The following is a 14777-nucleotide window of genomic DNA, read 5'->3' as shown; positions in this document are numbered from 1 at the left end:
ACAGAGGGAACCTCTCTATAATATTATATATCTGTATATAAGGTACTGGGGAGAGGCTGTGTGTGTGTGAGACAGAGGGAACCTCTCTATAATATTATATATCTGTATATAAGGTACTGGGGAGGGTCTGTGTGTGTGAGAGACAGAGGGAACCTCTCTATAATATTATATATCTGTATATAAGGTACTGGGGAGGGTCTGTGTGTGTGAGAGACAGAGGGAACCTCTCTATAATATTATATATCTGTATATAAGGTACTGGGGAGGGGCTGTGTGTGAGAGAGACAGAGGGAACCTCTCTATAATATTATATATCTGTATATAAGGTACTGGGGAGGGGCTGTGTGTGTGAGAGACAGAGGGAACCTCTCTATAATATTATATATCTGTATATAAGGTACTGCGGAGGGGCTGTGTGTGTGTGAGACAGAGGGAACCTCTCTATAATATTATATATCTGTATATAAGGTACTGGGGAGGGTCTGTGTGTGAGAGACAGAGGGAACCTCTCTATAATATTATATATCTGTATATAAGGTACTGGGGAGGGGCTGTGTGTGTGAGAGACAGAGGGAACCTCTCTATAATATTATATATCTGTATATAAGGTACTGCGGAGGGGCTGTGTGTGTGAGAGACAGAGGGAACCTCTCTATAATACTATATATCTGTATATAAGGTACTGGGGAGGGGCTGTGTGTGTGAGAGATAGAGGGAACCTCTCTATAATATTATATATCTGTATATAAGGTACTGGGGAGGGGCTGTGTGTGTGTGAGACAGAGAGAACCTCTCTATAATATTATATATCTGTATATAAGGTACTGGGGAGGGGCTGTGTGTGTGTGAGACAGAGAGAACCTCTCTATAATATTATGTATCTGTATATAAGGTACTGGGGAGGGGCTATGTGTGTGAGAGAGATATACGCACACATGTCTACTTTATGTATAATGTAAAATATTTTTTAGCTATGACTTCTGTAATAAGGATATCTCTTCTTTCCTCTTTACTTTAGCATTTATCTCTCTTATTTTGATTGTTGTTACTGTCAGTGACTGTGAGTCACCAAAATACCAGAACCAGTTCTTGGGCTATTGGGGCTGATTCACGTGTGACCAAGAAGAAGACGACTGAGAAGAACCAAACCACAGAGATCTACATACTGACTGGGGAGGTGAGGACGATTAGTTATATTGTCACTTATCTGGTGCTGTGTGTGACGTCTGGTGCTGAGCGGCCTTTATACAACACACTCACAGCACAACCCCAGGGGGAGTGGGCACACTGACTATATGGTCTATTCATGTAAAAATGGCAGAGCTCTGGGTTTATTCATGGTTTTTATACAACACACACACTGCACAACCCCAGGGGGAGTGAGCACACTGACCATATGGTCTATTCATGATCACTGGCAGAGCTCTGGGTTTATTCATGGTCTTTATACAACACACACACCACAACCCCAGGGGGAGTGAGCACACTGACCATATGTTCTGTTCATGGTCACTGGCTGAGCTCTGGGTTTGTTCATGGCCTTTATACAACACACAAAGCACAACCCCAGGGGGAGTGAGCACATTGACCATATGGTCTGTTCATAGTCATGAGCTGAGCTCTGGGTTTGTTCATGGTCTTTATACAACACACACACTGCACAACCCCAGGGGGAACGAGCACACAGAATATATGGTCTGTTCATGGACACTGGCTGAACTCTAGGTCTAAATTCTATTTTTTTTATATTTTTTTAAGGAACAAATGGAGTTTGATGAAGTTGCAGTTTATTTCACAGAGGAGGAGTGGGGCTGTTTAACTGAAGAACAAAAAGAGCTTTATAAGGATGTGATGATGGAGAATTACCAGACCCTCAGGTCTCTAGGTAATTATTTATATAACTCTACAGGGAATGGGACAAAGACGCATATAAGTGACACATAATCTAGTGTTAAACAAATATAAATGACACCTAATCTTGTGTTAAACACATATAAGTGACACATAATCTAGTTTTAAACAGCTAAAAAATCTTTGTGTTGTTATTACAGACATTTGTTACAAAATAAAATAATACATAAGATATACATCCCTGTGTACCTTCCCTTGCACTGCTCCTGCCCTGTGTACCTTCCCTTGTACTGCTCCTGCCCTGTGTACCTTCCCTTGTACTGCTCCCTGCCCTGTGTACCCTTGTACTGCTCCTGCCCTGTGTACCTTCCCTTGTACTGCTCCCTGCCATGTGTACCCTTCCCTTGTACTGCTCCTGCCCTGTGTACCTTCCCTTGTACTGCTCCTGCCCTGTGTACCTTCCCTTGTACTGCTCCCTGCCCTGTGTACCTTCCCTTGTACTGCTCCCTGCCCTGTGTACCTTCCCTTGTACTGCTCCCTGCCCTGTGTACCCTTCCCTTGTACTGCTCCCTGCCCTGTGTACCCTTCCCTTGTACTGCTCCCTGCCCTGTGTACCTTCCCTTGTACTGCTCCCTGCCCTGTGTACCTTCCCTTGTACTGCTCCCTGCCCTGTGTACCTTCCCTTGCACTGCTCCTGCCCTGTGTACCTTTCCCTTGTACTGCTCCTGCCCTGTGTACCTCCCCTTGTACTGCTCCTGCCCTGTGTACCTTCCCTTGTACTGCTCCCTGCCCTGTGTACCCTTCCCTTGTACTGCTCCTGCCCTGTGTACCTTCCCTTGTACTGCTCCTGCCCTGTGTACCTTCCCTTGCACTGCTCCTGCCCTGTGTACCTTCCCTTGTACTGCTCCCTGCCCTGTGTACCTTCCCTTGTACTGCTCCCTGCCCTGTGTACCTTCCCTTGTACTGCTCCCTGCCCTGTGTACCCTTCCCTTGTACTGCTCCCTGCCCTGTGTACCTTCCCTTGTACTGCTCCCTGCCCTGTGTACCTTCCCTTGTACTGCTCCCTGCCCTGTGTACCTTCCCTTGCACTGCTCCTGCCCTGTGTACCTTCCCTTGCACTGCTCCTGCCCTGTGTACCTTCCCTTGCACTGCTCCTGCCCTGTGTACCTTTCCCTTGTACTGCTCCTGCCCTTTGTACCTTCCCTTGCACTACTCCTGCCCTGTGTACCTTCTCTTCTACTGTTCCTGCCCTGTGTACCTTCCCTTGTACTGCTCCCTGCCCTGTGTACCCTTGCCTTGCACTGCTCCTGCCCTGTGTACCTTCCCTTGTACTGCTCCTGCCCTGTGTACCCTTCCCTTATACTGCTCCTGCCCTGGGTACCTTCCTTTGTACTGCTTCCTGTGAAAAAGGGTGTGTGTACAAGTGCTAAGGTAATCCCCAAGCTGTATCCAAACAGAGATCCTAACCAACCTCCAAAAAATATGCACAAGTAGTAAGAAGTGAATACAGCGCCAACAAGAGGCCAAGGGATAAATATACTCACAGAGAGATAAAAGATTATTTAATGAAAAATGTAAAAAGCACATATAAATAAAATTACAAATACAGGAATATCTTACAGAAGCGGCTCAAAGGGCCAAAGCTGATAATTACAATAAAAACAGAGGTAATAACAGGTGATCAGTGTGAGTGGTACACCAGAATAAGAGTGTATACTGATAAAACAGAATTAGCCTAAGTACAACTGTAGCAAGTGCATCAAGCAAAAAACTAATAAACAATAATACAAACAATAGTGTTCAAAATTAGTGTTACAAAAATAGTGTTCCAAAAAATAGAAAAATGCACTGCAGTGCAAAAAAAGGGGGGTAGCAAAATAATTGTATAGATACAATCAAATAGTGAGTGAGTGCAAATGGATATAAAAATTCTAGCTACTTAATCCAGTGAGGTTAAGATATAATTAAATAAAATACACAATATGCAATAACATAAAAAATAAAATACACAATATTCAATAACATAAAAAATAAAAAATAAAATATAAAATATAATCCAAAAAAGTGTTCAAAAAGTTGATCAACAAATGTTAGTGAAGAACAAAAATAAGTCAATCAAAACTAAAAAATGGGTGATGAAAAGCAAGGTGAAAGTGAGGAAATTGATTCCTTCCAATGTTAGTTACTTTAACAGATCCAAATTCCTGAGTGTGGTTGCTGAAGTAGCTGATTGGATCCTAGCACCTGTCAGCTGCTCCTATGGTATCCTAAAAAGTGTCCCAATATGTCAATGCGTTTCTGCCCTCAAAAATGGGCCTTTCTCAAGACTAGAATATTGGTAATGGCAGCTGGCCTTATATACAGTTTAGAAGTAGCCTATATGGTAGTTTAATTCCCCCATTAAGATTCCCCCATAAAGTGTAGCATCACTTCCTGTGTAACATCTAAAAGATTCCCCTCCACTTCCTGTGTAACATCTAAAAGATTCCCCCATAAAGTGTAGCATCACTTCCTGTGTAACATCTAAAAGATTCCCCTCCACTTCCTGTGTAACATCTAAAAGATTCCCCCATAAATTGTAGTATCACTTCCTGTGTAACATCTAAAAGATTCCCCTCCACTTCCTGTGTAACATCTAAAAGATTCCCCCATAAAGTGTAGTATCACTTCCTGTGTAACATCTAAAAGATTCCCCCATATGGCAAACCGGAAGTATATAAATTTTCCCGGATAAATTTTAAACATATCTAAATATATAGGTAATTCAAAAGGCATGTATATGGCCTTAGATTTATCCAGTTGTTTCTTTCTCAATTGCCGGTATCTTTGTTTTGGCTTACCAGTTTCAAGCCCAATATCGGAGCTACCTGGTAGTGACGTAACCGTTGACGTCACTTCCGGTCCGGCGATATTACATAGACAAGCCGCTAGCAACATTAGCATGCTGTACAATGCTAATATATGCGGCTGTCAGTTACGCCTCCCATCTAGTATATTAAATCCTTAGAGAGCCCTGGGGATAAAGATGTCAGAACAATGCCCACCAATGTGTCAATAAAGGGGATAAGTGTCAAGGCACTATTGGCCCCCAAACGTTATAACGATAGATAAAGGCTATGTAATCACAAACATTGAGATTTACAAAAAACTAACACATATTTTATGTCAGTGGGACAAAGGAAACAATAAAAACAATAACGGCAAGTATTTTTGGAAATTAAATAACGGTTTTGTTATCTATTTCTCTTAAGTCCAAAGGGGTCAGATAATATTTTCTTTCTATAGCCATATTTTATATATCCATCATTATACTAGTAGATGGATTGAATGATCTCAAATATTATAATATGTGTTAACATATTGTCAAAGTGTGTTTAAGATACACTGGTAGTGGATTAAGTGATCTTAAATATTATAATATGTGTTAACATATTGTTAAAATATTTTGAGATATGTTTGACATTTCATAAAGAGAAGAGAAGTTGTATATACTTTTATGGATCCTTCAATGTCATTGAGCCATGCTCAGATGGTAAGATCTCGCATATTTATAAGAAATAAAGTTATTTTAATTTATTTTATAAAAGATCAGAATCATAGTGAGAGGAGGAAGAAATTAACATGTGATGAATTATTTACAGAGGGCAAACTGCTTAGTTATTAAAAAAGTCCTAGAATGTATTTATATATATATATATATATATATATATATATATATATATATATATATATATATATATATATATATATATATATATATATATATATATATATATATATATATATATATATATATATATATAAAATCTTGTTTGCTCCAAAATTTGAGCATAGAGAATACAAAGTCCCAATAGAAACAATTTGGACTTAGTTGTCCATCTATCTGATATGTAAAATTAGTTATATGTATATAAAGATATAGATAAAACCAGGACATGGTATCTCATATTTAGCGAGAAATAAAAGGGATATATACCTGATTCTGGTCGCATAAATATATTAGATTACAACGCCATCATAGTAATTTAATAAGGAAACTAGTGATAGCTGGACAAGTCCAGTGTATAAATTTCTATGTCAGAGAAAGAAACATTCAAGTGTATGCTCATGAATGTAATTAAGGGTATATATATAAAAGGGTATATAAATAGGAAACAGTCTACATTTGCTGTTTAATAGTTGAGAACTAGAACAATAGAGGAAAATAGAGGAAAAAGCCTTCTTCTTATGTTAATAGGATAACTGTATAGATGTCCACACTAATTGCTTTGAAGATTGAATCTGCAAAACCTACTTTTAAATCATTCTAACCCACAATTATATAGTATTGTGGAGCTTAGATTTTAATGGTGATCAGAAGATCAAACAGAAGATGGTAAACAAATATGTGGTAGGGTGAAGGGTAACCTTAAGCAGACAAAAATTGATACGCAATTAATGAGTAAAAATGGATGAACTTCTATATATTTGGGTGGAGGGCTACAATGCCTATATAATGAGACTTTGGATTGGATATATACGATACCGGACCTTCTATAAATTTAGGTCTTTATAAAGGCTAAATTGTGTAATAACCCAGAAGCTTTAAAACAGCGGGTTTATAGAATTCTAAATGATACAGCACTATCTTATAAGTCTAGCTTGTGTCTTTATATAGACTAGTTGTTCAATAGCCCAGATGATTCAAAGGTCTTTTTGTTTTTTTAAAAAGTCTTTGGAGAGGAATTTTATACTGTCCTATGAGGACATTGGCAGATACATATCATAAATTGAAGAGGTAGGTAAGATCCTCCCTATTATTCAGACCTTTCGGGTGTAAGCAGTCTAATAAGAAGATCCATTTGGATTCTGCTTTTAAGAGGCTCTTTTCAAAATTACCCCCTCTCCAGTTCTTGGCAACTTTTTGTATACCTATAAATTTCATGTCTTGTATTCTACCATTGTGCTTCGTGGCAAAATGTTTATAAAGTGTTGTTTCTTTATTTTGTTTTTCGATCAACAGTATGTGCTCTCTGAGCCTATCTCTGAGGCTTCTAGAGGTTTGGCCGATGTATTGGAGCCCACATGAGCATTCCATAAGGTAGATTATCCCCGTATTTTGACATCTAATCAGATCTTTGATAGTAAATTCTTCTCCAGTCTGATTGGACTTGAATTTTTTAGTCTTTACCCCTCTTCTGCATGCTTTGCAGGTGGGGCATGGAAAAAATCCCTTTACTGGTCTCCCCATTGCATCATGTGTATTGGTCTTCTTCTTCTTGGGTAGACTTGGTGCTAATCTATTTTTGAGATTTCCTGTCTTTCTATAAACGAATTTTGGCTGGTTGGGGAGTTTATCTCCAATAATGTCATCATTTTTTAGAAGGTGCCAGTGTCTTTTAAAGATATTTTCAATGATGTATCGATTGCTGCTGTATTCTGTTATTAATGGTACATTTATAGCATCCTCTGTCTCATATTGCTTATGATCTTTGTATTTGGTTAACTCTTTCCTCTCCACCTGTCGTACTTCTTCTATTTTTTGGTCTAGATGTTCCTCCTTATAACCTCTTTCCACAAATTTCTCTTTTAGTCGTCTCACTTGTTTTTCCCAGGTTTCGATATTTGAACAATTCTTTCGGACCCTTAGGAATTGGCTCTTTGGGATATTTTCTTTCCATTTCTCATGGTGGCAGCTCTCATAGTGTATATAGCTGTTACTGTCAACCGATTTGAAGTACGTAGATGTTTCCCATTTTCCGTTTAGAGCTTCTATTTTTAGATCCAAGAAGACGATTTCCTTAAAGTTCCAGTTGTAGGTGAACTTCAAATTCTGATGGTTTTGATTCATGACCTCAATTGTGTACAAGAGATCTTCTGTTGAGCCCTTCCAGACTATTAGGACATCATCAATATATCTGCGGTATAGGACCAGGTCCGCGCTTGCTGGGCATGAATCCCAGAAGATGCTCTCCCATCTTCCCATGTACAAATTAGCATAGCTGGGCGCGAACCTGGTCCCCATAGCTGTCCCGCAAATTTGTTGGTAGTACATCCCCTCATTGTTAAAATAGTTGTAAGAATGTACTGGATGCTATCCAATATGAATTTGGCCTGATCTTCTAACATCAGTGGATCTTTATCCAGAAACCATTTGATTGCCTCAAGTCCTTCTTTATGAGGTATGCTGGTGTATAATGCTGCTACGTCGCAGGTTGCAAGGATATAGCCTTCTTCCCATGGTGTGTTGTCTAAGATATTTAAGACTTGTGTTGAGTCTCTTAGATATGACGGGAGGGCCCTTACGTACTTCTGTAGATGTTGGTCCACATACTCCGATAAGTTGCTTGTGAGAGAGCCAATTCCAGAGATAATAGGACGACCCGGAGGGTTCCTTAAAGTTTTGTGTATCTTGGGTAAGTGATACAGTATAGGTGTTATAGGATGGTCAATGTCCAAATATCTGTGCTCTTTTTCGTCTAATATACCCATTGTTCTAGCTTTTGTTAACAGTTCTCTGAGTTCTTCTTGGAAACCTGTAACGGGATTCTGTTTCAGCTTCAAATACGTTGTTGTGTCCTTTAATAGGCGTTGGTTTTCTGCCATATATTTATCTCTGTCCAGGATGACGATTCCCCCTCCTTTATCGGCTGGTTTTATCGTCCGTTGGTTATTTTCCTCAAGACTTCTGATAGTCTCTATGTGTTGCCTGGACAGATTTTGTCTTATCCTCTTCAATTTCTTTGGTTTGATATCTCTGATGTCTTTAGTAACCATGATCTCAAATGCATCGATGGCATTTCCCTTTGCATAAGTAGGGTAGAAACTTGATTTTGGTTTCAATCCTGTATGTATATAGTTGTTCCCAGCATCAGCTGTAGTGTAGCTTTTTGGTGCCATGGATTCCAAAGGAGATTTGAGAAAGTATCTTTTTAAGGTTAATTTCCTTATAAATTCCTTTGTATTAGTAATCGTTTGGAATTTATCCAGGCTTCTAGTAGGAGCAAATGAGAGGCCGTATTTCAGAACTTCTCTCTCTTCTTTTTTAATGTCATGCCTGCTGAGGTTAAAAATGCCATCGCCTGAATTTATGTTCCTTCTGTTGTCAGAGATACTTGTTTCTATATCTGACTTAGAGGATGTAGCTATCTGTTGGAGATCCTTAATATATGGCTCCAGTCCTTCTTTATCATTTCTGTGCAGTACCTTTATTTTCTTCTTCGTTTTGCCCCCTCCACGTTTGCCTCTGATTCTCTTCTTCTTTGTTGTTTTTAGTTCAGACGTATTTGTTGTTGTTGTATTGTCTTGTCCTTTACTGTTGAAGGGTTCATTCTTAAAAAATGTGATGATGAGGCAATCTGGTTCAGAGAATTCCCCAAGTTGGTGTCCACATCTGAAATCTTTTTTTGTGGTTGTTCACCCTGTTTGACGATTGTACCGGTCTTCTTAGATCCCTCCTTACCGTATGGTTCATGGGTTCTCCTTACGTATTCGTTGTGATTTTGATCATTCCTTGGTGCCTCAATGTTATCCTGATGTGTAGACTTATGTTTCGGAGTCCAATAGTGGTTGTTTTTCTCTTCTGTATAATAGTAGTTGTGAGGGTAATTTCCTTTTTCATCTTTATGATAGCTTCTTTGTGTCCCTCTCCTATGATTCCATGGTGAGTAGTTATTTTGACCATAGTTTCCTCTGTCTCTATAGTTATTCCTCTGAAATCTATGTTGGGAAGTTGGTTCCCATGGTTGTGCTGGGCTATCATAGTGCCTATAATAGGGTTCTGATCTAGAATATTGTGACCCCCAATGGTTTCTATTATCCCTTCTCTGATGGTATAGGTTCTGATAGTTGTCAGCCCCATTCCATTCGTATCGATTAGGGTTATATTCTCTATATGGCCTATTTCTCTGAGATCTATTCATATAGAATCTTGGAATTTGTGGACGAGGACTATCAAACCTAACCTGCTGTGTTCTCTGATGTGTTCCTAATGGTGGATCTTCAGGAATTTGATTTGGTTGTTCTAGTGTGTCACCCTCCATATTGTTTCCACCAGAATTAAATTCTGTTTGATTCATTGTATCATCATTACCTCCCTCATTTGTTTTTTTCTCATCTAGTTCTCTTCTCAGCTTTTTGGTTTTCTTTGTAATCACGTCTTCTCTAATTTTAGTGACTTTCTTGACTAAATTTACTTTTCTGTCAGTGATGTCAATACCTGAATTTTCTAAATTCATCAAAATTTGCTCATCCTCCTTTATTTCACTATCCATTTCTTGCATTAATTCTTCCCTATAGTCTATAATAATGTTCATTAAAGTGACTGAGGCAATAGATAATGCCTCTGCCCATCTGATCAAGTATTTTGGTTTACATATAGGGAAAGCACAGTCTTTTGTGACTAATAGACCCTTAGGCACAATCTCAAGTTCAAGGCATTTCTTAAGAAATGATATATCAGCCTTATATTTTACCTCAGAAACCAATAGTTTTTCAAGGTTTTTGAAAATGGTTTGAACATCTAAACAGTCATCACCTTCTTTGTCAAAATATAAAGTGTCAAAATCAATCTCTTGTCTAATGGCACTGAAGGAATCCATAACCTCAAAGTGAGTAGATTCCAAAGCTGCTAGTACACTGGTTAGAAAGCAAGTCAATAGTGAAAAAGGGTGTGTGTACAAGCGCTAAGGTAATCCCCAAGCTGTATCCAAACAGAGATCCTAACCAACCTCCAAAAAATATGCACAAGTAGTAAGAAGTGAATACAGCGCCAACAAGAGGCCAAGGGATAAATATACTCACAGAGAGATAAAAGAAGATTATTTAATGAACCATGTTAAAAAGCATCAGTAATAAAAGACTATATATAAAAAATGTAAAAAGCACATATAAATAAAATTACAAATACAGGAATATCTTACAGAAGCGGCTCAAAGGGCCAAAGCTGATAATTACAATAAAAACAGAGGTAATAACAGGTGATCAGTGTGAGTGGTACACCAGAATAAGAGTGTATACTGATAAAACAGAATTAGCCTAAGTACAACTGTAGCAAGTGCATCAAGCAAAAAACTAATAAACAATAATACAAACAATAGTGTTCAAAATTAGTGTTACAAAAATAGTGTTCCAAAAAATAGAAAAATGCACTGCAGTGCAAAAAAAGGGGGGTAGCAAAATAATTGTATAGATACAATCAAATAGTGAGTGAGTGCAAATGGATATAAAAATTCTAGCTACTTAATCCAGTGAGGTTAAGATATAATTAAATAAAATACACAATATGCAATAACATAAAAAATAAAATACACAATATGCAATAACATAAAAAATAAAATATAAAATATAATCCAAAAAAGTGTTCAAAAAGTTGATCAACAAATGTTAGTGAAGAACAAAAATAAGTCAATCAAAACTAAAAAATGGGTGATGAAAAGCAAGGTGAAAGTGAGGAAATTGATTCCTTCCAATGTTAGTTACTTTAACAGATCCAAATTCCTGAGTGTGGTTGCTGAAGTAGCTGATTGGATCCTAGCACCTGTCAGCTGCTCCTATGGTATCCTAAAAAGTGTCCCAATATGTCAATGCGTTTCTGCCCTCAAAAAAGGGCCTTTCTCAAGACTAGAATATTGGTAATGGCAGCTGGCCTTATATACAGTTTAGAAGTAGCCTATATGGTAGTTTAATTGATTAATTGTATTGTTTGGGCGCCAAATCCCTCCACTTCCTGTGTAACATCTAAAAGATTCCCCCATAAAGTGTAGCATCACTTCCTGTGTAACATCTAAAAGATTCCCTCCACTTCCTGTGTAACATCTAAAAGATTCCCCCATAAAGTGTAGCATCACTTCCTGTGTAACATCTAAAAGATTCCCCTCCACTTCCTGTGTAACATCTAAAAGATTCCCCCATAAAGTGTAGTATCACTTCCTGTGTAACATCTAAAAGATTCCCCTCCACTTCCTGTGTAACATCTAAAAGATTCCCCCATAAAGTGTAGCATCACTTCCTGTGTAACATCTAAAAGATTCCCCCATATGGCAAACCGGAAGTATATAAATTTTCCAGGATTAATTTTATACATATCTAAATATATAGGTAATTCAAAAGGCATGTATATGGCCTTAGATTTATCCAGTTGTTTCTTTCTCAATTGCCGGTATCTTTGTTTTGGCTTACCAGTTTCAAGCCCAATATCGGAGCTACCACACCCTACCACATATTTGTTTACCATCTTCTGTTTGATCTTCTGATCACCATTAAAATCTAAGCTCCACAATACTATATAATTGTGGGTTAGAATGATTTAAAAGTAGGTTTTGCAGATTCAATCTTCAAAGCAATTAGTGTGGACATCTATACAGTTATCCTATTAACATAAGAAGAAGGCTTTTTCCTCTATTTTCCTCTATTGTTCTAGTTCTCAACTATTAAACAGCAAATGTAGACTGTTTCCTATTTATATACCCTTTTATATATATACCCTTAATTACATTCATGAGCATACACTTGAATGTTTCTTTCTCTGACATAGAAATTTATACACTGGACTTGTCCAGCTATCACTAGTTTCCTTATTAAATTACTATGATGGCGTTGTAATCTAATATATTTATGCGACCAGAATCAGGTACATATCCCTTTTATTTCTCGCTAAATATGAGATACCATGTCCTGGTTTTATCTATATCTTTATATACATATAACTAATTTTACATATCAGATAGATGGACAACTAAGTCCAAATTGTTTCTATTGGGACTTTGTATTCTCTATGCTCAAATTTTGGAGCAAACGAGATTATATATATATATATATATATATATATATATATATATATATATATATATATATATATATATATATATATATATATATATATATATATATATATATATATATATATATATATATATATATATATAAAAATACATTCTAGGACTTTTTTAATAACTAAGCAGTTTGCCCTCTGTAAATAATTCATCACATGTTAATTTCTTCCTCCTCTCACTATGATTCTGATCTTTTATAAAATAAATTAAAATAACTTTATTTCTTATAAATATGCGAGATCTTACCATCTGAGCATGGCTCAATGACATTGAAGGATCCATAAAAGTATATACAACTTCTCTTCTCTTTATGAAATGTCAAACATATCTCAAAATATTTTAACAATATGTTAACACATATTATAATATTTAAGATCACTTAATCCACTACCAGTGTATCTTAAACACACTTTGACAATATGTTAACACATATTATAATATTTGAGATCATTCAATCCATCTTCTAGTATAATGATGGATATATAAAATATGGCTATAGAAAGAAAATATTATCTGACCCCTTTGGACTTAAGAGAAATAGATAACAAAACCGTTATTTAATTTCCAAAAATACTTGCCGCTATTGTTTTTATTGTTTCCTTTGTCTGACTGACATAAAATATGTGTTAGTTTTTTGTAAATCTCAATGTTTGTGATTACATAGCCTTTATCTATCGTTATAACGTTTGGGGGCCAATAGTGCCTTGACACTTATCCCCTTTATTGACACATTGGTGGGCATTGTTCTGACATCTTTATCCCCAGGGCTCTCTAAGGATTTAATATAATAGATGGGAGGCGTAACTGACAGCCGCATATATTAGCATTGTACAGCATGCTAATGTTGCTAGCGGCTTGTCTATGTAATATCGCCGGACCGGAAGTGACGTCAACGGTTACGTCACTACCGGGTAGCTCCGATATTGGGCTTGAAATTAAGTCACTACCGGGTAGCTCCGATATTGGGCTTGAATTAAGTAGTTCCGGCAACGTTTCAGCTCTTAGCAGAGCCTTTGTCAAGCCTTGACAAGGCTCTGCTAAGAGCTGAAACGTTGCCGGAACTACTTAATTCACACTATTGTGGTTTACTAAGGACACCGTACTCCAGGAAGCACTGAAGCAACAAACGGACATCACACAGATGAGGGTGGAATTCCAGAGCGTGCAGGGGAGAGTAGCTTGGCGGCTTTCTTCCCATCACACACAGAGGGTTCCCAGAGCTGTTTCATGCTGGCGGTATAACCGCTACACTGGATTACAAAAACACTTGGAGCTTCTGAACAAATTAAGGTACTGTTTCTCCACGGCTATAACCTGCGCAAGATTGCCGTGTTACACCAATCCTAAAACTTTGAAATTGAATTGAGCATCATTGTTGCAGCTCATTCTTATTTTGCTTAAATAACCAGGATTTGTTTTCTCTCATTAGTACTGCTTTCTTTCATGTAATTAGCAAGAGTCCATGAGCTAGTGACGTATGGGATATACATTCCTACCAGGAGGGGCAAAGTTTCCCAAACCTCAAAATGCCTACAAATACACCCCTCACCACACCCACAAATCTGTTTTACAAACTTTGCCTCCTATGGAGGTGGTGAAGTAAGTTTGTGCTAGATTCTACGTTGATATGCGCTCCGCAGCAGGTTAGAGCCCGGTTTTCCTCTCAGCGTGCAGTGAATGTCAGAGGGATGTGAGGAGAGTATTGCCTGTTTGAATTCAATGATCTCCTTCTACGGGGTCTATTTCATAGGTTCTCTGTTATCGGTCGTAGAGATTCATCTCTTACCTCCCTTTTCAGATCGACGATATACTCTTATATATATATATACCATTTCCTCTGCTGATTTTCGTTTCAGTACTGGTTTGGCTTTCTACAAACGTGTAGATGAGTGTCCTGGGGTAAGTAAGTCTTATTTTCTGTGACACTCTAAGCTATGGTTGGGCACTTTTTTAATAAAGTTCTAAATATATGTATTCAAACATTTATTTGCCTTGACTCAGGATGTTCAACATTCCTTATTTTCAGACAGTCAGTTTCATATTTGGGATAATGCATTTGAATCAATCATTTTTTCTTACCTTAAAAATTTGACTTTTTTTCCCTGTGGGCTGTTA

At 37.6% G+C, this 14777-nt stretch overlaps 1 protein-coding gene across 1 annotated transcript in view; it reads left to right on the top strand.

Moving 5' to 3' along the window:
- The window catches only part of LOC128666724 (zinc finger protein 585A-like), a 140379-nt gene that overhangs the window by 21651 nt on the left and 103951 nt on the right, over window positions 1-14777 (top strand). Inside the window, exons 2-3 of the mRNA XM_053721473.1 lie at window positions 1019-1177; window positions 1759-1885. Of these exons, the coding sequence (XP_053577448.1) occupies window positions 1765-1885 (121 nt within the window). The 5' untranslated portion in view covers window positions 1019-1177; window positions 1759-1764. The remainder of the gene's footprint in view (window positions 1-1018; window positions 1178-1758; window positions 1886-14777) is intronic.

The sequence above is a fragment of the Bombina bombina genome, chromosome 7 (genome assembly GCF_027579735.1).
Source record: "Bombina bombina isolate aBomBom1 chromosome 7, aBomBom1.pri, whole genome shotgun sequence".
Lineage (NCBI taxonomy): Eukaryota > Metazoa > Chordata > Amphibia > Anura > Bombinatoridae > Bombina > Bombina bombina.
The sequence above is the reverse complement of the archived record's forward strand: the minus strand, read 5'-3'. Positions and strand labels throughout refer to the sequence as shown.